This window comes from Balaenoptera musculus, chromosome 18, assembly GCF_009873245.2.
Source record: "Balaenoptera musculus isolate JJ_BM4_2016_0621 chromosome 18, mBalMus1.pri.v3, whole genome shotgun sequence".
Lineage (NCBI taxonomy): Eukaryota > Metazoa > Chordata > Mammalia > Artiodactyla > Balaenopteridae > Balaenoptera > Balaenoptera musculus.
Window position 1 is genome coordinate 3509667 of NC_045802.1, and position 24447 is coordinate 3534113.

Genomic DNA, 24447 nt, shown 5'->3' on the forward strand with positions numbered 1-24447 from the left:
CATTCCCCCATCCCATGCAGTTTATCTATTTTATTAGTCTTTTGAAGGACTAATCTTTTGACTTTGTGATCCTCTGATTTGTATGGTTCTTTCCTATCTCATTAATTTCTGTTCTCATTTTTAGTATCTTCTGTCTTCTTTGGGTTTACTCTGTTGCTCTTTTTCCTATTTTCTAAAAATGGACATTTAGCTGATTAATTTTTGGGTTATTTTTCTTTCTTTTTTTTTTTTCTAACATAAACATGAGGCCTCTAACTTAGCTCTCTGTGTCAGTGTAGCATTATCCCACAAGTTTTGATAATACTTTATTTTCATTAATGTTCAGTTCTAAGTATTAATTTTCAGCACGAGTTCTTTGATTCGTGAGTCATCTAGAAAGGAATCTACATTTTCAACCGTATTCCTTAAAATACGTATATTTATTGTTGTCATTAATTTCTAACTTAGTTGGATTGTGGTCATCTGAATATTACGTTTTTTGAAATTTTTGATATAGCACTTGTTCCATTTTTACAATGTGTACTTGAAAAGAACATTTATTCTCTTCACTGTTGAGCGTGAGGTTTCAATGCCTATTAAAAATTAAACTTTTAACTGTGTTATTTAAATCCTCCACCTCTTTTGTTTGTTTGCTTTTGGTCCACTTGACCTATCAATGATAAAATGGCAGTCATAGAGCATTTGCTATGTACCAGGCAATGTTCCAAACTCTATATTAGTTACTAGGTAGTTATCTTAACTGTCCTGTGAGGTGAGTACTATTATTATCCTATTTTGCAGACGAGGAAACTGAAATTAATTGAGTAACAGGTCCAAGGTCACACAGCTAGTTAAGGACCAGGGTGAGGAATCACACGTGGCCTTCTGGCTACAGAGGGCATGCTCTGAGCTCCCACAATATTGGCGTATGTATTTTACACTAAAATTCTATCAGGTTTTCATTATATGTACTAAGGCTATTGTGGTAGGTAAATTGAATCTTTTCTCATTAGGCAGAACCCTTTTTACCTCTAGTAATATTACTATTATCTACTTCGTCTCTTATTAACATAATCACTCCTGCTTCCTTTTTGTTAATATCTGCAAAATGTTGCTTTTGCTTTCAACCTTCCTGTGTGCTTATATTTTTGGCATGTCTCTTATAAACAGCATTTAGCTGGATAATTAGTTTATTTCATTTTTTATTTCTCTTGGTATATGTGTTTAAGACTACACATTTTATCATTATGTTTAACAGTATGTCATAGATTCTGATACTTAGTGCTTTTCAATATCTTGATTCTTTAGAAATTTTGTAGTTAAAAAAAATTTTCCCCTTTCACCTAAGAGTTTGTTAAAGGCAAGGTTTTACATTTCCAGTGGAAGGACTTTTTAAAAATGTTTGTTTTGCTGGGACTCTTTAAAGGGAAAGAAGCACAGAGACATACACTCAGGCCCACCCTCTGACTTCAATCTACTGGGTGTGCTACGTTTGGTGAAGTTTCATCAAATTTCCCAATATGAAAAAAAATAACCAAACTGAAACGGACGGAAATACTGAAATTGAGATAAATATTTCTCTTCAATTTTTTAAAAGATTTTTTTGATGTGGACCATTTTTTTAAAAGTCTTTGTTGAATTTGTTACAAATTGCTTCTATTTTATGTTTTTTGTTTTTTTGGCCACAAGGCATGTGGGATCTTAGCTCTCTGACCAGGGATCGAACCTGCACCCTCTGCATTGGAAGGCGAAGTCTTAACCACCGGACTGCCAGGGAAGTCCCAAGAGGCATATATTTCTTGACTGCAGGAACCATTAGTTTCCGAACAATTTCTTTGGTATGAAGGTAAGACCATGAAAAAATAATGAGAGGCTACAGTCTTTATACTATATATATTTTTTGCAGCATGCGTTAATTTTAAACAGTTATTAGCTTCCTATTGTGAAGGGTGAAAGAAAGTCAGTAACCCCATCTCATTCCTCTCATTTCCCATCTTTCTATACCCAATTTTTATATCACAAGAGTCATATTGCTATTTTTTGTTGATACGGTTTACATCACTTACCTTTCCAGAACAATACTTCCACAGTTATTTAGTTGTAATTATATAATCATTTGGACTTCACCAGTCTTTGTTGGTTTGCACTCCATTTTGATTCCTCTGTTGCTTGCTTGGATTTCATCTCTAGCATTTTTTTTTCCAGAAAGCTCTATAAGTGCTATGTTGACTAGTTCTTACATCCTAATTGCCTTATTTTCCTTTAAACTCTTTGTTATTATTGCTTCCTTATGTTTTTCCAGTTCTCAAAAATAGAGTCAAAGCTCTCCTATCCCCCTTTCCCTGCATACCTGCTTACTGAAGCATCCACATGTTGCACCAATTTAGATCAATTTCCATTTCCACACACAACTGTCATCTTGGGATTTTCCCCCTTAATCTCCTGGGTAGAATCTATGATTTCCTAAATCCTGTCTTCCTTTTTTTTTTTTTTTTTAATTTAGTCCCTTGTTTTTCTGGAACACATCCTAAAAAACTCTGGTCACTTCCTGATGAAGGATGGATAAGAGGTAAACTTTATGAGTCATTGCAAGTCTGAAAATAGCATTATTTTACCTTCATTCATCTTATGTAAAGGCTTGGTTGGTATAAATTTAAGGTTAAAAATTGTTTGCCTCAGAAATTTGAAGGCCTCATTCCTTTGTTTTCTAGCATCAAGTTAATGAAGAGGAAAGTTATCTCTGTTTGAGTCTCATTTCTTTGAGTAATTTGCTTATTCCTTTCTGTGAGCCTGTTGCTTCCTCCCTTTCTTTCTTGATATTCTAAAATTTCACAATATTTTGTACAGACGTAGAGTTTTAGTTTTAGTTTTCGTCTTTTTTAATTCCCTGTGTTAGGCACCTGACTGGTCCTTTTAATGAGAAAACCCTTGAACACAACTCCAGAAATATCTCTTTAAATTTTTATAAAAAGTATTTTCACCTATTAATTTTTTCAGTTTCTCTTCCTGGAACCCCTATTAACAATCAGATTGATGTCCTAATTTTTTTATCCTGTTTTATTTCTCTAAATGTCTGGTTGCTGGAAGTTCTGTGCGTTCAGTAGGCAGATGTGTCATATGTGTGTTGGGGTCTGCGTCTGGGTTTGTGTCTGTGCTTGTGCATGTGTGTACAGGTGTGCAAACGTGTGCATCCACACGTGTGCCCGCATACGGGAGCGTGTGTGCACAGTCTGTGTGTGCACACGCTGGTGTGGACTCCTCAGGGTTCACTAACTCCCCTGCAGGCAGTTCTTTCATCCGCTGTCCCTTGAGCCCATGTTCTGAGCTCTGAACCTTTCCCGGGTTCTGCTAGGCAGACAGGCTCTGTCCTCGACCCTGTCCCCCTCCAAGCCCACCCAGAGGCCGTGGGATCTTCCAGCCCTCAGAGCCTGGTCCCTGGAGTAAAGGATGGCGTTCAGGAATAGCCGTAGGTCTCTGTGGGAATCGTATGGAGTAAAGATCCACATTACAGGTGGTGTCGCCCACGAGGAAGAAATGGCTAGACCGATAAATGGTGTGGACAACCCTGCTTGCCTTTCAGAAAACAATAAAACTGGACCCCCCCGCCTCTTAGAAAAAGCAAAAGAAATTCCAGATGGGATGAAGATTCACATGTGAAAGAGGCAAACACAAAAATACTAAAATAAATGGGTCGTTAAAAAAAAAAAAGTAGAAGCTTGAGATAAAGAATGCTTTCTTGAAATGTCATGAAATCCGGAAAGCTAAGGGCTAAGATTAGAAACAATTTGACCATCTGAACCCGTGGGGCTGGCTGCTTCCGCGGCCTGGGTGGGCGGGGGCGGGGGCGGGGGCGGGCCCCGGGGCGGGCCCCCCCCCCCCCCCCTCCCCCTCCCCCCTCCCCCTACCGCCTGACCACCGAGGCTGGGCTGCTGACTGACCCTGGGCCACTCAGACTCCGCCCACAGGTGTGAATGTGGAGTTGTGGACACGGGGACTGAAAGGGGACGGTTCCCTAAGGAGACTGTCCTGTGCCTGGACCTCGGAGCGCAAGGGCTTGTCCTGCCTGAGGCTCTCCACCTCCTCCTTCTACCTTTGGTCATCGAGGCCGAATTCTCTTTCTGCTGAAGTTAGCCACGGTCAGTGTTTACTGCTTGCACTCCGAGGACTCTAGTGAATTAGGGACCTGGATGGCGGGGTGCAGAGGGGAATCCCGTGCCCCCCTTCTCCCTCTCACCCCAGAAAACATTCTAAAGCAGTTGAAAGAAAAATACCAAACTGGAAAAATATTTACAGTAAGGATAAACGATCAACCAGAGAAAAATAGACGCAGAACGTTAATGGCCAATTCACAGGAGGAAAATACCAATAAACATAGGAAAGGATGTTTAATCTTTCTAATAACCAAAGCTATGCAAACTCTAAACAATCGCGCATTTAGCACCTCTTAGATCTGCGCAGTGGCAAAGTCAGCCACAGGCTGCGTTTCCACGGTGTCGTTGTCCCTCTCAGGGAAATCTTTTCGGTGAACATCCCTCTTCCCTTAACCTGGCTGGATGTGAGGTTCTGTCTCCCCGCTCCCTGTTCGTCGGGTACCCCTGGCCCGCGCGGCGCTCTCCGCTTTCTCTAAGGCGTGCGCACCGCAGCGGACACACCTCCCGAGGGCCGGGCCTGCGTCAGGACGCGTGCAGCCGGGTTAACGCGGGTCGGCGCGTGTCTGCCCCGGGCGCTCCGCTCGGCCTCCGCCTGCCGCCGCGCGCACCTGGGCGGTTCTGTTTGGGGAGCTTTGCCGCGGGTCCCTGAAACAATTGAGGGCGCTGCGGGGGATGCCCTGGGTAAGAGGGGGCGCGGCGTGGGCCGGAGGGGAGGGGAGGACAGGAGGGAAGGAGGGGGCACGGGACAGGGAGGGGAGACAGCGCCCAGGGCAGCCCGCCATTGGGGGGTGGGGTGGGGAGAAGCTTACCTGCGCAGGTGAGGGGTGCGCGCGGCCACGCGCGTGTGGAGAGGCGCCAGGAGGAGGGCGAGGGAGGGCGCGGGCATCCAGAGAGTGAGGGGGGCGGACGGGGGAGGCCGGGCGGGGGCGAGGCCGCGGAAGGGCCTACGCCCTGTGCCCTCGCTCTGCCCTCCCTCCCTCGCCTGTTCTTCTCTCGTCCCTTTACCCGGTCTGTCTCTCCTGCCTCTTCAGGCTCCGGCAGTCAGATCAGCGGCGCGGGGTGGGGGGGGCCGGAGGGAGCGGGGTGACCGTGTGTCCGGGGCTGTCCTGGGGCGCGGGACCACCTGTTGGGAGGCGCCCCAGCGTGGGCGGCTCTGCGCACACGGCTACCTGCGCTTAGCGGCCGGGTGCTCTGTTGTATCCATAAATGTGCACCCCGTTCTCCATCATCTGAGGGCGCATTGGATGGGCTTGTTTTCCGAAGTTCGGGCACAAGTGGTGCATCTTGCCGCTTCTTCGGGAGGACGTAAATGGATCTACGTCAACCGATAGCTCACCAGCAGGGCTGCGCGCCCCTGACACTTCTGCCCTACAGCCTGACCTTGCGCCACCTGGGTCTCCTGTCCCCCCGCGTCCCCACCCGCGCCCACCCGGAGCAGCCTGGGCGGGGCCGGCTCCTCCTTCCTGACCCTCGGGGCGCGCGGTGGCCCGAGTGCCCGGGTCACTCCGCCAAAATGCATCCCAGAGCACTTGGTGGTTAAACAATTCAGGAAGAGCCTCGGTCCATTCATCTGTCGTGGCCGCTCCTTTTAAAACTCCGAGCAAAAAAAAGTAGAAAATAGTGAGAAAAAAAAATGTTTAAAATGAACGTTATATGAGCATGAATGTTTGTAAAATATTTTTAGAGGTGATGAAGCAGATAGAAAACCAAATATTAAACGTTAACTTTTCAAAAGTTAACGAGCTTTATTTTAATGTTTCTATTTTTTCATAACATATGTATTGTTTTCGTGAAGGTTGCTCCATTAGGGAAGGATGTTAGCTTTTTTTCCGCCACGTAAAATTGTGTCTTTTGAATCCCGTAATTTCAAGCAGCCGCTGTTCCCGTGTCTCAGCAACACGAGTTACAGAATCGGCCACACCTGTAGCGCTGACGCAGCAGAAATAAGCCCTGGGCTTAATCCCTTAAAGAAAGGGATTCCTATGATTTGAGAAGAGATCATCTATCAATGGTAAGGCATAAGGTCCCTCATCCATTATAAATACGACAACTGAAAAGATGATGGACAAATTCAAGAACATAAACTAGCCAGACCTCCCCTTGGCCCAGGGCGGGACCCGCACCCCACCCTCCCCTCTTTCTTGTTTTTGTGTCCCTGGCTCCTGAGTCTGCGCTGCAAGAGCTTCTCCATGTGGCTAAGATGACAATCACGGCGTGTATAGTAGTTTACTATCATAATGCAATTAGCCGTAAAGAGTGAGCCGGTCTTGCTACTCCATTTACTCTCAGGGAAGCAAAGCACATTATATTTCTGTGCCCTTTTCTTTTTTATAAGGGTTTTTAAAAAAATTTATTTATTTTACTTATTTTTGTCTGCGTTGGGTCTTCACTGCTGCGTGTGGCCTTTCATTAGTTGTGGCGAGCGGGGGCTACTCTTCGTTGCGGTGTGTGGGCTTCTCATTGCGGTGCCTTCTCTTGTTGCGGAGCATGGGCTCTAGGTGTGGGCTTCGGTAGTTGTGGCATGAGGGCTCAGTCGTTGTGTCTCGCGGGCTCCAGAGTGCAGGCTCAGTAGTTGTGGCACACGGGCTTAGTTGTTCTGCGGCATGTGGGATCTTCCCGGACCAGGGCTCGAACCCGTGTACCCCTGCATTGGCAGGCGGATTCTTAACCACTGCACCACCAGGGAAGTCCCTTGTTGCCTGTTTTTAACTTGGGTTGTTTGTCTTGTTGAACTGTTCTGTACAGTCTGTTGCCAGATATATAATTTGCAAATCTTTCCATAATGGTGTTTTTTGAAGTGCAAACATTTTTTATCTTGAGGAAGTCAAGTTCACTATTTCCTTTTTATGGACTGTGTTTTTGGTATCCTATCTAAGAATTCTTTACCTAATCCAAAGTCACAAAGATTTTCTTTGTTTTCTTATAGAAGTATTATGGTTTTAGTTTTTATATTCAGCTCTGTGATCTATTATGAGTTAATTTTTTTACAAGGTGAGATGTAAGGGTCTAAATTCACCTTGGTGTATGTGGATATCCAATTTGTTCCAGCATCCTTTGTTGAAAAGTATTCTTTTAAAATGTATGAGTTGAAAAGACATTTACCTTATTCCTAGGTACTATGTAGATTTATTACAGTGTCCTCGCTGAGTTTGTAAATCAGTTGGCATGTCCTGTAGTCGCATTCATACCTGGTTATGTGGCTGTACTGACCGTGTCTACTTTTAACTAAAATAACACTCATGAAGTTAACAGTTGCTTACAAAACTGGGTGAGCGTCGAGAATCACAGCAGTCACCTGTTAATTGCAAATTGGAGGCAAACTGCCATTGTTTCTACAAGCTCTGCCTTCACGGCCCAGTTCACACCATGCTCTACCCTTGCACTCTCTCTTTTTCACTGGAGGCTCATGCTCTCCTTTGTGTCTCATCTTTCTTGGAGGCAGAGAGGAGAGGAAACTCCTCTAAGCCTTCCTGAGAAGCAGCCGGGGAGGGTCAAGACTGCCTTTCAGCCTGTGACTGCTGGTGGGAGGGGGGATGGCAGCTCCTTTTCCAAGACTGTTTGTTTCCCAGTGACCTGCCTTCCTTAAAGTATGGCTGACAGAGGGGTCCAGGCCGGTTCTCCTCAGTTGGTCCCTGGGCTTTGACGTCCTGGATGAGAGGTTGTCTCTGCGCTCCAGGCCCCCCATCACTAGAGGAACAAACACCACGCCTGAAGCAGAGCCAGCTTCAAGACGCTTCCCATCCTTGTGCACACGTGTATATGCAGGTTACGTCACAACCACACGTGCTCACGCCCCCACCTGGGTGCCTGCCTTTCTCTGGGCCTCCATACACCCACTCTGGTCCCTCTCTGGGGGTTCTTTCCGTCTGAGCCCAAATGGAGCAATTTGACTCTCAGGTCACTAGGGGACAGGGCTGTGACCATAGTCGGCAACCCAAGCACACGGGTCCCATCCTGACGGGCCAACCAAATGAAGGGCTGCCGTGCTCTCTGTTTATGCAAAACACAGACAGTTGGATTGAATCTAAGGCAGTTTTCTCAGAATGGGGCAGAGACCATGCATATCAGAACCACCCAGAATGCTTGCAAAAAGGCAGATACCCTTGGGACTAGCACCCACGACTTACTGAATCAGGGGCGGGTGAGGATCTGCAGTTCATAAGTTCCTGGGTTTAGTAAGAGGTGCTTTTCTGTGCAGAAGCTTTACGTCCACTGGTCCACGGTACACAGAAGGACATGTAGAGCTGTACACAGTTGACTGCTGTTGTGAGTACAAGTGTGGCTCTAGACCCTTTAAACCAAATGGACTTTATTATTTTTGTAATCATTGAATTTCAGAGTTTAAAGAGACTTACTACTCATCTAAATGAGGCCAATGGATACGTAGTGCCTTGGCTGAGAAACCCAGTTTTCTTTATTCCACTGTATCTCCTTAATGGCACATCCGTTCAAGCTGCCCAAATGGGACAACAAGCCTTTCACCCAAAGGTAGAATGCAACTCAGAGAAAGAATTGTGGAAGGAAAACAGGGAAAAAAGAATTACATATTAGTTATCTTTCACATTCATCTAAACATGAAAGGTCAACTTCCTCTGGTGATAGAGAATATTCTGAGATCAATTAAAAATGCTGACTGACACAGAAGCGAGTCTGTAAAACTTGTTTTACCTGGCCTTGTAACTGAGTTTAAATTGTGAAATCAGATCTTCATAGAAATCACATATTTAAAAGCTTTTTATAAGTCTCTGAAATTTCCTCTTGATATTTGAAATTTATCTTAGGTAGAAGGCTATTGCTTGGCTACTTAGACTCTGAGCCCTAAACTTTCTCTAAGGAAAGGAAATACTTGAGAAAGTATTTGAGGAGCTGTATCATCCTTGAAGTTAGGAAGTAGTTCCCTGATTTATGGAGAATTTCGTAAGTGACAGTGAGACACTGATGGGGAGTTTTTAGTACATAGGCATTCTCTATGTCCATGGTCTTAATTACTTCCCAGTAAAGCATCACACAATGGACCTAAGAAGGTCCAAATACACATAGGATACAAGTTTAGGGATTTTTGGTTTTTGTGATGGGAACACCATGGCCAATATACCAGCTGATGCTCACAAACACATTTTATTTTTGAAGTAAAAAAGTATTCTTCGTCTAAGGACTTCCCTGGTGGTACAGTGGCTAAGGAAAATCCACCTACCAAGGCAGGGGACACGGGTTCGAGCCCTGCTCTGGGAAGATCCCACATGCCGCGGAGCAACTAAGCCTGTGCACCACAACTACTGAGCCTGCGCTCTACAGCCCACGAGCCACAACTACTGAGCCCACGTGCCACGAGTACTGAAGCCTGCGCGCCTAGAGCCTGTGCTCCACAACAGGAGAAGCCACCGCAATGAGAAGCCCTTGCACCGCAATGAAGAGTAGCCCCCGCTCGCTGCAACTAGAGAAAGCCCGCACGCAGCAACGAAGACCCAACGCAGCCAAATAAATAATTTTTTTTAAAAAAGGTATTGAGGGGCTTCCCTGGTGGCGCAGTGGTTGAGAATCTGCCTGCCAATGCAGGGGACACGGGTTCGAGCCCTGGTCTGGGAAGATCCCACATGCCGCGGAGCAACTGGGCCTGTGAGCCACAACTACTGAGCCTGCGCGTCTGGAGCCTGTGCTCCGCAACAAGAGAGGCCGCGATAGTGAGAGGCCCGCGCACCGCGATGAAGAGTGGCCCCCGCTTGCCACAACTAGAAGAAAGCCCTCGCACAGAAACGAAGACCCAACACAGCCATAAATAAATAAATAAATAAATAAATTTAAAAAAAAAAAAAAAGGTATTGAGACACTTCGAGAAGCTTTGCTGTTTTAAGCTGACACTCATTCATCTACACACAGCATGTTCCAAGCAAATTTGATGACAAGAGCAGAAGAGATGCAGAAATGGTGCAGGGATTTGTATTAATCAGTAATATTTTGGTTGCAAGTGATACAAACGTAGCTGGTTTCAGGAGTGGCTTGGGGGGAAGTTTAGTTCCCCGCCCCCATTAATCTCCATGATCCCCCCAAAATCTACACTGTGAGTAATGCAGCCTTTGGCACAGTTCAAGCTATGTTCCCTAACCCTTTCCTCCCTAAATCCTTCCTATGTAGAACTTTTGCACAATTACCTGAAGTGCATAAAAAAGGAATTTATTCAATCACATAAAGTCCAGTGAGTAGCCTGGGCTTCAGAAAAAGCTGAACCAATCAGGTCAAACAATATTATCAGAGGGACTTCCCTGGCAGTCCAGTAGTTAAGACTCTGTGCTCCCAGTGCAGGGGGCCCAGCTTTGATCCCTGGTTGGGGAACTAAGATCCTGTAGGCTGCATGGCGCACCCCCCCCAAAAAAACCCCAATGTTATCAGAAATGCATCTTAGAAATGCTAGCTAGACAGGGTCTCTCCCAATGGTGCCAAGATGGCTGCTGGAAACCCCCAACTCATGTCCTCCTTATAACTTCCTACAGCCCCTCTGTCCTCAAGTGTCTCTCTGTAAAGCCCTCTGGCTTCCCTGCTGGGATCACCCTTTCCCCTGGAGGTAAAGCCCAGTTTCCAGGGAGACTTACTCTGGTTGGCCAGCATGCCTCTGATAAATGGAATATTTATAAATGGAATATTCCCTGCCATATCAGTAAACAAAGGATGTCACAGTCATCAATGATTGCAGCCCTCCAGCGTGAGCCGGTGAGCCCTGAGGAAACTCAGGGCTGGAAAGAATACCTGCCATCTAGCCGCCATCTGACTGCAGCCACTCCCTAGGTGAGCCCTGAGGAAACTCAGGATGTGAAAACACAGGATACTGGCCCCAGAGAGCTGAGGTGCACATCAACGGAATGATGTCAGTGAGCCCAGACTCGTGCATCTTCCTGTACATAGAAGAGCGCTAAATTCCTTAACTTGAGATATCTGGTTTTCTTTAATTAACAATAATCTTTTGATGTTCCCGACTACCTGCCCTTTTGTTCCAGAACTTCTATATAACCTGGCTCCCCCCTCACCTCCTCGGAGCAGTTTCTCAGAGTTACCTGAAAGCTGTCTCCTGGGCTGCAGTCCTCATTTTGCCCCAAATAAAACTTAGGTCGCAACTTTCACGTTGTGCATTTTTTAAAGTCAGCACCACCCAGGGGTAATAACAGCTAACGTTTTAATACCTCCCCTTTTAGATATGGATATGTGTGTGTGTATATATATATACATATATATATATATATATATATATATACACATACATATATAATATATATGTGTATTTAAAAATAGATCACAACATATACAGTTGCATTTTCCCTTTGTTCATTTAACATTTGACATTCATTTAACATATTATGGTTTCTCAAGCCATTAAATAGTCTTCAAAAATTTTGCTTTTAAAGAGAATCATTTTCTAAAATAGAATTTTAAATTATTTAAATGCTCATTCTTTTGCCATTGGGCTTGCTTTCCAGGTTTTTGCTATTATAAGTAACATTATTATGAGTATCCCAGTACAAGCATTTAAAATTTTCACTTCCTTTATTAGTTATTTTAATTTTTTTTTTTTTTTTTTTTGGCCACGTCACGCAGCTTGCGGGATCTCAGTTCCCCAACCAGGAATTGAACTCAGGCCGTGGCAGTGAAAGCCTGGACTCCTAACCACTAGGCTACCAGGGAACTCCCCTGTATCAGTATTTTATTTTATTTTATTTATTTTTTTGGCTGCGCCTTAAGGCTTGCGGGATCTTAGTTACCCGAGCAGGGATCGAACCCGTGCCCCCTGCGGTGGAAGCGTGGAGTCTTAACCACTGGACCACCAGGGAAGTCCCTTTATTAGTATTTTAAAAGTTGAGGTATAGTTTACAGTGAAACATGTACATCTTACCTGTACAGTTTGATGAGTTTTGAAAAACGCATACACCCAATATCTACTCCTTTATAGAAAAAAAGAACTTTTCTATCATCCCAGGAAGCTCCCTTGAAGTTACCGTTCCCAGTAAATTTCTACACTCTGGCCCTGAGATATATTTTTGTCTTTTCTCAAACTTCATTTAAATGGAATTGTTAAAATTTTTCACAGACATTTTATAGATCAGTTTACTAGATCAAGTAGGCTTTTATTCAACAATTCATGAATCTAGCAGCATCCAATCTAGCAGATGGAAAGGAGTCCCAAGGAGCTGTACAAGACAAGAGATTTTAAAAAAATTGAGATATAATTACATATTATACTAGTTTCAGGTGTACAATATAATGATTCAATATTTGTATATATTGCAAAATTATCACCACATTAAGTCTAGTTAACATCTGTCATCACACATAGTTACAAGCTTTGTTTTCTTGTGAAGAGAACTTTTAACATCCACTCTTTTAGCAACTTTCAAATATACATACAGTAATATTAACTATAGTCTCCGTGCTGTACATTCCATCCCCAGGACACTTATTTTACAACTGGAAGTTTGTACCTGGATCCCCTTCACTCATTTTTTCCACATCCTCCCCCCGTCTCTGGCCACCACCAATCTGTTCTCTGTATCTATGAGCTTGTGTTTGTTGTTGTTGTTTTAGATTTTACATATAAGTGAGATATCATATCATACAGAGATATCATACAGTCTTTCTCTGACTTATTTCACTTAGCATAATGCCTTCAAGGTCCATCCATATTGTCACAAACAGCAAGATTTCCTTCTTTTTCATGGCTGAGTAATATTTCACTTGATATATATATTATCTTTCTCTCTCTCTATATATATGTATTTATATATTTATATACACATACCACATCTTCTTTATCCATTCATTTATGGATAGGCACCTAGGTTGCTTCCATATCTTGGCTGCTATAAACAATGCTACAGCGAACACAAGGTTGCATATATCTTTTCAATTTAGTGGTTTTGTTTTCTTCCGATAAACACCCAGAAGTGGAGTTGCTGGATCGTATGGTAGCTCTATTTTTAATTTTTTGAGGAACGTCCGTACCGTTTCCATAGTGGTGGCCCCAATTTATACCCCCAGCAACGGTGCACGAGGGCTGCCTTTTCTCCATATCGTCGTCAGCACTTGTTATTTCTTGTCTTTTTGATGACAGCCATTCTTACGTGTGTGAGGTGATCCCGTTGTGGTTTTGATTTGCATTTCTGTGATGATCAGTGATGTTGAACACCTTGCAAGAGGTGTTTATAGACCACAGTGAGCAGGTACAAGGAAGTTATACTGGGCATTTGCTGATTGGTTAAAGCAGGGTTACTTACCTATAAGGAGCAAAGGGAAGTCTTGGAGGGGTCAGGAAACTTGTGCTGAGTAGACAAGCCCTGATGGGTAGACTAGGCTTTCCTTTTCTGGGACAGCCAAGCATAGAGCATAGCAATTTAGTTAAGTTTTGGTTTGCTGATGTGGGGCTTAGCATGAGCAACTTATCATGGGGCTAATCTGGTTACTTTAACATAACCATCCTGTATCTACTTTTTTGTGTCTTGCTTGCCTCCAGCGTCAGCCTTTTGAGATCCATCTATGCTGTTGTACACATTGGTAATTGTAAATTTATTCCTTTTTACTGCTGAGTCATAGCCTGTGAATATACTGCAATTTCTTTATCCATTTACCTGTTGGGTGGTTTCCAGTGTGAGGTTATTATAAATAAAACTACTATTCATATTCTCTTACAAGTCTTTTCTGTAAATAAGTGTTCATTTCTTGGGGGTAAATACCTAGAAGTGGAATTTCTGGGTTTACGGAAGGTGGGCATTTAACTTCTACAGGAACTGCAAGTTTCCCAGGGTGGTTACAGCAGTTCACACTCTCACCAGCCGTGTCTGAGTTCTGGTTGTTCATCATTCTTCACAGTAGTTGGAGTCATTTATCTTTATTTCAACATCCTGGTGGGTGTGTGGTGGAATATTGTTGTTGGTTTGTTTTTTTTTTAATTGGAGTATAGTTGAGTTAAATGTTGCGTTACTTTCAGGTGTACAGCAAAGTGAATCAGTTATACATATACATAGATCCACTTTTTTGTGAGACTCTACTCCCATACAGGTCAATACAGAGTATCGAGTAGAGCTCCCTGCGCTCTACAGCAGGTCCTTATTAGTTACCTATACAGTAGTGTGTATATGTCAATCCCAATCTCCTAATTCATCCCTCCCCCTTCCCCCCCCCACCCCCCCCCCCGCCGGCAACCATAGGGTTGTTTTCTACATCTGTGACTCTATTTCTGTTTTGTAAATAAGTTCATTTGTACCATTGTCTTAGATTCCACACATAAGCAACATCACACGATGTCCGTTGTGATGTGCATTTTCCTGATGATGAACAAGTTGTTCTTTTAGTGTTGCGCTGTGGGAATTATTTAGACCTTCTAGATACAAGTCCTTGTCAGATGGATGCATCGTGAATGTCTTTTCCTGGTCAGTGGATGGCCTATTCATTTTCTTGGTGGCGTCTTGATGAGCAGAAGGTTTATTTTATTTTTTATTTTTAAATTTTATTTATTTATTTATTTATTTTTGGCTGCGTTGGGTCTTTGTTTCTGTGCGAGGGCTTTCTCTAGTTGCGGCGAGCAGGGGCCACTCTTCATCGCGGTGCATGGGCCTCTCACTATGTGGCCTCTCTTGTTGCGGAGCACAGGCTCCAGACGTGCAGGCTCAGTAGTTGTGGCTCACGGGCCCAGCTGCTCCGCAGCATGTGGGATCTTCCCAGACCAGGGCTCGAACCCGTGTCCCCTGCACTGGCAGGCAGACTCTCAACCACTGCGCCACCAGGGAAGCCCAGAAGGTTTATTTTTGATGATGTTCAATTTATTAGTTTTTCCTTTTATGCTCAGGCTTTTTACGGTCCTGCATAAGAAGTATTTTCTCCTCCATTTTCTTCTAGAAGCTCTATGTGCTTAGTTTTTTACATTGAAATCTGTGATCCAGGTTGAGTTAATTGCTGTGTATGGTTCAGGGGTCAAGGCTTCTTTTTTCCCTGTGGACATCAAGTTGTCACAGCAGCATTTACTGCAGACTACTTTTTCCCTATTGAATTGCTTTAGTGCCTGTCAAAATCATTTCCCTCTATGTGCAGGCGTCTATTTCTGGGCTCTGTGCTGTTTGGTGCTCTGTCTACTCACATGTCCGCATCACAGTGTCTTGATTAGTGTCAGCATTAGACTAAGAGCTGAAATCAGGCAGTGTAAGGTCCTTCCGTTTTGTCCTTTGGGAGCCCAAATGCCTTGTTTTCAGTGTGGAGGTCTTGCACATCTTTCATTAATTTTTCCATAAGTATTTTATGATTTTGGTGCCATTATAAATAATACTTTATTAAAATTAAAATTGCTTCTTGCTAGTTCTGGTAGATTGTACTTCCCCAAATGGCTGCCACAGTGTTTCCAATCCTCACGCTTTTCCAGAATCTTGCCGCTTTTCCATCAATAAATGGGGTCCCTTTCCTGTCCCCTTGGACTGATCCAGCCTTTGTGGCTGCCTTAACAAACAGGATGTGCTGAAGAGATGCTGCATGATTTCCAAGGCCAGGTTAGAAGGGCTGACATAGCTTCCACCCGCCTTCTCTTTCCTGGCACCCCTGGATCCAGCCACCATGGTGTGAGGAAGCCTAGGCTACCCGAAGAGGCCATGTGTAGGGGTCCCAGCTGCAACCAGCATCACACGCTGGATGTGAATGTGAATGAGTGAATGAATGATTGAGGGGGACAAGGTCTCTGACAACTGCCCCCTTTGTCATTGGATATTGATAGTTCTACTAATGTCCAGTTTGGTCCACTCTCTCTCTAAAAACAGCGTGTAAAAATGAGAAGAATCTGGAGAAGAGTTATCAGAGTGCATTTGCAGAGTGCTTAAGGAGACCACCTAAGGAGAATAAAGATTTCCACCAAATTGTCTTCCTTCCCGGACCGTTTGCCCAGTCCTGTCAGAGTTGCTCTTTAGTGTGTTAGTTTGTAAATAAGGACAGGAAAGAGGCCTTATGAAGAAGGCCTGAAAGGAAATTGGTCTCGGGACAGAGGGAAAGGAAAGGGATTAGGGACTGTTGGCTTCCACTGTGTCTATATTGTTTTGTTCCCTAAACTGGGGAGTAGGGACATGCGTGATAGCTATATGCTTACCTATACCTTTTTACATGCCATTCCTTTAAAAATGTCTATAGGGGGACTTCCTGGGTGGCACAGTGTTTAAGTATCCGCCTGCCAATGCAGGGGACATGGGTTCGAGCCCTGGTCTGGGAAGATCCCACATGCTGTGGAGCAACTAAGCCCGTGCACCACAACTACTGAGCCTGCGCTCTAGAGCCCGTGCGCCACAACTACTGAGCCCTCGTGCCGCAGCTACTGAAGCCTGCGTGCCTAGAGCCCGTGCTCCGCAACAAGAGAAGCCACAGCAATGAGAAGCCCGTGCACCGCAACAAAGAGTAGCCCCCGCTCGTGGCAACTAGAGGAAGCCCGCCCACAGTAACGAAGACCCAACGCAGCCAAAAATAAATAAATAAAATAAATAAATTTATTTTAAAAAATGTCTATAGACATGGCAGACATATATATAGACATATAAAAGGTAGACATACAGATGTATACATGTAAGAACATTTTAAAAAGGAAATGGGGTTTTAGTTTACGGTAAAGAAGGGCTTAAGAAATGGCTTAAAGTCTTATGTATAAATTTATAAAGAGAAACTCATTGCTAGGAACTCTTAGGATCACCCTCAGCATCTGTGACGACCCACTGAGGAAACATCTTCTCCCGCTCTGAAGCACAGCTCAACAATTTAGAACATTTCTTCTTCCTTAACTTCCTGCTAAAGACTCATTTCTTACCAGGAACCCATTTTGTTTTGTTTTAGGCCCAAGATAGTCAGGCAGGAATCCTACTTGAAGCTGAAATTGTCAGCCTACAGTTTTCAAAGCAAGTTGTCCATCCTTTCTGCATTTTTTCTAAGAAGATGCAAGTCAGAGGCCAGCGGAAGGGGAGCTTGCGGCCTCATGGCTCTGCCTTCGGGGGCAAGGATCCTCTCTGATGAACCCTACTTTCCTTGTCAGCCCCTGATGTTTAACTTGTGTTCAGTGAAGCTTCACGATCACATCGGTAAATGCAAGGGCAGGCTCTTACTTAAATTGTTTTTTTGTGTGTGTTCACTCTGAGGTCAGAATTTTATCAGATATTAAAAAGATGCAGCTTTTTTTCCTTTTCTTTTCTTTATGGAACGGTGCCCAGCAGGACTAAGCACAGTTTCAAAATTAACATTAAAGTAAAAACAAGCAAAAGTAGATCAAGTGACCTTGGACCAGTCACCTCACCTCTCAACGATTCTGTTTCTATGGAAGAAGGTGTGTGTGCGTGCGTGCGTGCGTGCGTGCGTGCGCGCGCTAAGTGATGGCCAGAATTTCTTACAGCTTCAACACGCCACTAGCTAGAGGTGTAGGGAGGTTGCAGGGCTGTGGGTGAGGAGTCCAGAGACCCAGGACTTTCCTGAGTTCCAGGCTACATGTCAGGCACCTTAGAAATACCTGTTCGCAAAGGTCCCACCGTACTGGACATGGAAGGACAAACTGCGGCGGGATAAAAAGGAAAGTAGGAGTCCCGAACGACTCCCACCTGCGCCCCCTAACAAGTGGCAGGCGGGGCAACCAGGTAGCAGATGGGCACAGAGAGAAACGGTCCCTGAGGGGCGCCCGGCTCCTAGGCGAGCCCCTAAAACACCGATCCCGCCTCCCGCGTGCCTTCTCCGCACCTGAAGGCGCCTCGGCCTGCGCGACGTTCCAGTGGCTTCCCCGGAGGCCGGGCCCCCCCTCCGCCCGCCCGCGCCCGGAGCCTGCAGCCCCGGCGCCGCCGCACTGGGCGCTGCAGCGGCGCGGACGACGCAGCCCCGCGCAGGAGGCCGCCCGCTCCCGGCCCGGCGCGCCCCCCATGGCCCTCGGGCCTCCGGCCCCGCGCCCAGCCCCGCGCAGCGCCCGCGGGGTCGCGATGCCCAACGGCCCCGGCCGCGGCCAGACTCTTAGGATGTACCTGTCCCGGAGGTCGCGGACCCGCGCGTCCGTAGGTGAGAACGGGGGCGCGGGGACTGGGACGGTCCGGGCGGGGGGAGGGGAGGGGGCGGGGCGGGGCGAGGGGGAGAGGGCGGGGGCGCGGGAGGGGACGGTCCGGGCGGGGCGGGGCGGGGGGAGAGGGCGGGGGCGCGGTCTGGACCCCGCCCCCCGCCCTCCCCACGCGCCCCCGCCCAGCCCTCGCCGGGGGCTGGGCGCCGCGACACCAGGGAGGCCTGCGCCGGGGTTGGGGACACGGTCAGAGCCCGGGCGCCGGGCAGGTGCGCGTGAGGGCGGCCGCCGCCCCCGCCCCGCCCGCCATCGTCCCCCGGCCGCCGGTGCCCGTCCCCACCGCGGTGGGTTCGGGGCGGTTTGCGCACCAGCCTCTCGCCCCTGCCGCCTCGCCGCGCGTTTTGCTGCAGAGCTGGGGGGTGGGGCGGCGGGGCACCCCGGCCTTGTGACTCCTTGGGGCCCCGGGGCCGCGCGCAGTGGCGCTCCAGCCGGTGACCCTCCCCCCTCCCTGGGGACGCCCGGGCTGGGCCTCGGAGGCCGGTCCTTTCGAGCCACACGCCCGGTGCCCCCAGGGCGGCATCCCGTCCGCTCGCATCCTTAGGCGCCGTGTTGCGTTCGTTATGTAGCATGTTTAGGGACCCCAGCCTTGTTGAGCTGCATATCACGTGATTGTGATGCGTGATGGGCTGTCGACACCCTTAGGGAATGAGAGATGGAAAGGGAGCTTCAAAATGATTAGATTTCATGCCGTTTCAGGACTCTTGGCAAGTTTGTAGGTCCGTCTCTGACACGAGGAAGGTACAGGGTTTGCAGTTTGGAGCTGCGGTCGCTTGGAATCGTGGGTTTTGTTTGCTCGCTCGGAGAAAATAAGTCTATAAAAATAAGTGACTTTCCTATTCCTGTAGTTGAATAATGTGAGAGGAAAACAACTTATCAGACATTTTAGACCAGTGTTTTGTAAACCTGAGTAATGTAAGGGCGCCTTCAGAGACATTTGCGGAGAATCCCAGTGTCAGAGGCTCCCAGGGCTGACACGCTCAGGCTAGACCTGCTGCGGGGAGCCCGGTTGGGGGGCGGGCGCCGTCCAGGTGCCAGATGGTCCCCGCGTCGGTGCCAAGGTGCACGTGAGGGCACAGCTGCCCTGTGTTAGGAGGTACAGCCCGCAGCATTTGCTCATGCTCGGGCTGTGGGGTCTCAGTGAGAGCGGAGACGCAAAGATGGCTCGGGGGGTTTTGGTCCGAGAAACTGGAAGGGTGTACCCATTACTGAGATGGAGAGAGCTGCAGGAAGAGAAGCGTTCTCTTTTTGGCGGGGGTGGTGGTCAGGAATTTGGTTTTGAACGTGTGAAGTGCCTACCCTAGGGAGGAGTCAGGCCGGTGTCCAGACCAGAGAAGGACGTTCACGATTGCCCACGGGCCCAGCAGGACGGGCTCTCAGGACGGGTGTGTAACCACGGCTCACACGGGCCCCAGTCTTGGAAGAGTCCCGAGTTTGTCTTCATGCTCTGCTCTTGCTGTGTTGGGGGTCTTACTGATTTTTGAACAGGGGGCCTGCGTTTTCATTTGCCACTGGGCCCTGCCGATTACGTGATGTGTATCCACGTGGCCAGAAAGAGAGGGGTCCTTGTGCAGAGCCCTGGGCACTCCAGCATTTCAAGGTCAGGGAGATGAGGGCAACAGCAGGGGGGCTGTGAGGATGGCCAGTGAGCTCGGAGGGAACCCAAGAGGCGGTGTCCAGGAAGCCGGGGTGTCCAGCTGGGCCTGGCATTACTGAGCGTTCAGGACAGGTGAGGCTTGAGAACCGCCCGTTTCTTCAGCAGCGGGGAGGGGAGGACATCGGTGACCTTGAAGGGAGCTGATTTTGTGTAATCACAGGGAAGAATATCTGTAAGAGCAGCTTCAAGAGAGACTAATAAGAGGACAGGTATTGGAAACAGCATGACCGGAAAACTCTTTTGGGTGAATTTTGTAACTGGGGGCGCGCGGCGGGGAGCACAGTGAAGGGTCACTGAAGGAGGATATGAGTTCTAGAAGGCTGTTTTAAGGCTAATGCTACTGTTGTACAGCTGCTGGCATGAACGTCAAAGGCAGGGCATTACAGGGGGAAGGAAGGGCAGGGATCTGAGATCCACGGTGGGGAGCAGTGCGGCAAGTCCGGAGGGGGAGGGGGAGGGGAGGGGGAGGGGCCTCGCCGGCGGATAGGCTGTGAGTTCCGGAAGGCAGGGAGGAAGGGTCTATTTGGGGTATTTACACGTTGTGTGAGGAAGCGGGCGACCTGGACAGCGTGGGCTCCCGGGGGGCAGGCATTTGAACTTGGGTGAAGGGCCTGCTGGGATCAGTTTGGACGACAAGGAAGGCAGATGGAAGTTGGGGAGGAGACTGTGAGGGCTGCGAGGGAGGGTCCTGAGCTCTGAGGCCTCTTCTTTACGCTCGACAGAGTGGGGAAGCCCAGACAGTGCCATCAGCAGGGCCAGCCCTCGGAGCTGGTCCCCCAGCCTGCAAAGGTGTCTTGGCTCTTTTCAGCCCTGTACTCCTCCACGGGTATTTTTAAAAGAGCCTTTTCTGCAAACAAAACAAAAACATCCTGCTAGGATTTTGGTTAAATTTGCATTCAATTTGTAGATTAATCTGGAGAGAAGAGACGTTTTAAAAATGTTGAGCCTTCTTAACCATGAATGTGGCATCTCTCACCACTTCTGTAGGTCTCCTTTTATGTCTTTTGTTAAAGTGTTGTGAGGTTATGAAACCTCCATGAGGTTTCTATGCATTTTAAAAGTCTTACTCCAAGATACTTCTATTACTAAAATGAATGGGATTATTCAAAAATTACATTTAAAAAAAAAGTATTTATTTTTGGCTGCGTTGGGTCTTTGTTGCTGCGCGCGGGCTTTCTCTAGTTGCGGCAAGAGGGGGCTACTCTTCGTCGCTGTGCGCAGGCTTCTCTTGTTGCAGAGCACGGGCTCTAGGCACGCGGGCTTCAGTAGTTGTGGCTCACGGGCTCTGGAGCGCAGGCTCAGTAGTTGTGGCTCACGGTCTCCAGAGCTCAGGCTCAGTAGTTGTGGCGCACGGGCTTAGTTGCTCCGCGGCATGTGGGATCTTCCCGGACCAGGGCTCGAACCGATGTCCCCTGCATTGGCAGGCGGATTCTTAACCACTACGCCACCAGGGAAGTCTCCAAAATTACCTTTTTAATTGGTGTTGCTGGTGCCTAGCAAAGCTTTTGGGGTTTTATATTGATTGTATACCCAACAACCTCGTGAACAGTCTTATGAATTTTGATAGTTATGGATTCTCTAAATTTTTCAAGTGTAGACATTCTCATTATCTGCAAATAATAATTTCATTTCTTCCTTTATAATTGTTATAACCCTTATTTTTCTTATCTGATTATATTTGCTAGTACTGCCAATAAAAGTTTACCAGAAGTGCCATTTTTGCTTTGCTCTTAGAACGTTAAAGGGAATGCTTCCAGAATTTCATGCTTCTAGAGTATGATATTTGCTCTGAGAAGTTGGTAGTTGTATTACACTAGGGAGGTACTCTTGTATTCCTACCCATTACTCAGTTCATTAAGGGCAGAGGCTGATTTATTGTGTACCTTGAAGATAATCATAAGGGACCAGGAAGATACTAAAGATTCCTGGTGGCTGTGGAGGGTGTCTTCCTTTTGTCTCTGGATCTTTGTGTTCATTAAAAGTGAATCATGGCACACCTGTCAGAATGGCTGTAACGAAAAATGGTGACATCACCAAATCCTGGCCAGGGTGCAGAGAAACTGGATCCCTCATACGTTATTGCTGGGCAGGTAAAATGGTCCAGCCACTCAGGAAAAAAGGTTGGCAGTTTCTTACGAAGCTGAACCTGCAGTGACCATTTGACACAGCAGTTGTACTCTTGGGCATTTATTCCAGGGAAACAGAAACTTATCTTCACACGAAAACTTGTACATCAACGTTCATAGCAGCTTTACTCCTAGTAACAAGAAACTAGATGTCCTTCAGTGGCTGGATGATTGAACAAAAACTGGTGCATCCACAGCACGGAACACTGCTCGGCAATAAACAGGAACCAACTACAGCAACTTGGGTGGAGCTCCAGAGAATTGTGCTGAGAGGAAAAAGTCCAACCACAAAAGGTTATATACTGTCTGATCGCATGTATATAACATTCATGAAATGACAACAGTATAGAAATGGAGAGCAGATTAGTGGTTGCCAGGGGTGAAGGAGGCTGCAGGGCTGGGACGGATGCGAGGGCAACATGAGGATCCTGGTGCTGATGGGGCTGGCCTGTGTCTTGACTTCCTCCATATCAGGATCCTGGGTGTGATGTTGTCCTGTAGTCTTTGCAAGACGGTGCTGTTGTGGGGAACTGGGTAAAGGGTACACAGAAAGTTCAGTGTCATTTCTTACAACTGCATGGGCACCTGAAATGATCTCAAAATAGAAAGTTTAACATACAAAAGTAAAGCACAGTCATTTTTCATCAAATAAACTAGTTAACTGTTATGTTTCAGGTCTTGTAGTATACTCGGATTGAAGACATAGGAGTTACATCATTGTAATTCCATTGATAGGATGTTCCCTCAGGGCCATTAAGTTGTAGACCACTTATTCTAGAACACTGCTGAGCCTCTGTTGGATGGATGTCACTCTGCCCGTCCATCTCTTCTGCCCTCTCTTGGTCTTCAAAGGTGGTTTTAATTTTTAATTTTAATTTTGTTTTGTTTTAAAAAGCGTTCCTACATGGACCTAGTTTTCCCCTAACGAGCGTTCCTACTGGTCTTCAAAGGTGGTTTTAAGTTTTAATTTTGTTTTGTTTTAAAAAGCATTCCTACATGGACCTAGTTTTCCCCTAACAATCTGACCCAAGTTTCAAGGGAAGAATGAGGAGAATTGGGGCAGCTGAAAGGGCGAAGAGCTCAAATGTAAGGGCTGGAAGGGATCTCAGAGTTTATCCCCTCATTTCACAGAAGAGAAAAACAATCCAGTCGTGTCTTGTTTGCTGGTCAACTTCTGGCAGGTTCAGGTAATTCCCAAATCCAGGGTGCTTTCCGCTATTTCCAACCTGCCTAGTTCAATATCAGACCTGCATTCACAGAACAAATTCATTCATTCTGTATTCTTTTCTGTTCCTCAAGTGGAAATAAAGAACTGGGTCTAATTTCTTCCATTTTCTGTACTATCTATCCTGTGGGTACTCAATAAATAAAGATTTGACCGAGCTTTGTCATGGCTTATTTTTGGACTTGATCTAAGGGTCTAGATTATGTTTGGAAGATTCTTAGAGCTTGTGTATATGGGGTTTAAAACATCAGGCTCTCAGGTTAGAGAGAAGTGGATTTAAATTTTGACACCGTCATTTGCTACCTGTACGACATTAAAAAGCTTCCTCTACTTCTGTTACCGATGAGGATGAAAATAAATTTTGTCGTTCACGGGGTGGTTGTGATTAGCGAGTAATGTGCATAAACGTGCACGCATTAATTACTCGACCCATTAAGGGGGCTTTATGATACGGTTGAGCTCGTATCGACAACATGTCTGATCTTTCTCATGCTGCCCATCATCAGCTAAGGTCAACTCCACCACCTAGATACTTACCCTGCAAACAGCAGAATTGGCAAAAACTTCAGTTGTCACTATTTTCCCGTCTCCATCGTGTGATGGAGGCCTAACGAGGAGGTGACTGCATAGTCATTACTGGAGAATTTGTGTTCTTTTTGTGTCATTATCAGGTGTATGTGATTACCCGGCTAGCGCTCTGATTATGGATAGAGTTTCCATCCTCTGACGTCTCTGAAGGTTGTCACCTTGTGTTAGAAGCAGTCCTGCCTCCAGGGCCATTTTTTATCCTGCCGGGGTCCATAAGCACCTCAGTTGATGGCTTCCGTTATTTCATCATTCATTGCTTTTACTTTTGCAGTGAATGTTTTATCTTAAACCCTCATCTGACTGAGGTGCCAGCTAGACAAATTAAAATTATTCTCTAAATAATTCAGATTAAGTTAAAAATAAAGTTAAAGTTAAGTTAGAATTATTCTCTGAAAAGTTTTCAAACATTTGTGGGAGGATTTGTACAGAGCACCTTTAAAGATGGCTCTGTTCCTTTCCTCCCTGAATCTTGACATTGACTAAATATAACCTCTGGTCAACACCACACTGCATACAAGGTATTATTTACATCCATTTAGGTGGTAAAAATGCTTAGAGCAAATGTTAGGAACCATTAAGAAAGGCTAAAAATAAAAGTGATCTCATATCCGTGCCCTGGGAGTTTCTCCCCATCATCA

At 46.3% G+C, this 24447-nt stretch overlaps 1 protein-coding gene across 2 annotated transcripts in view; it reads left to right on the top strand.

Moving 5' to 3' along the window:
* Nucleotides 1-4737: 4737 nt before the first annotated feature.
* LOC118884388 (phospholipid-transporting ATPase IB) overlaps nucleotides 4738-24447 on the top strand; it is a 545038-nt gene continuing 525328 nt past the window's right edge. Inside the window, exon 1 of one of the 2 annotated variants that reach the window (XM_036832038.1) lies at nucleotides 4738-4811. Coding sequence is in view for 1 of the 2 variants with exons in the window: in XM_036832037.1 (XP_036687932.1) it covers nucleotides 18122-18161 (40 nt within the window). In the remaining variant the exon portion in view is untranslated. Of the gene's footprint in view, nucleotides 4812-18118; nucleotides 18162-24447 lie in introns of those variants that run through there. The other variant, XM_036832037.1, reaches the window with a different exon arrangement.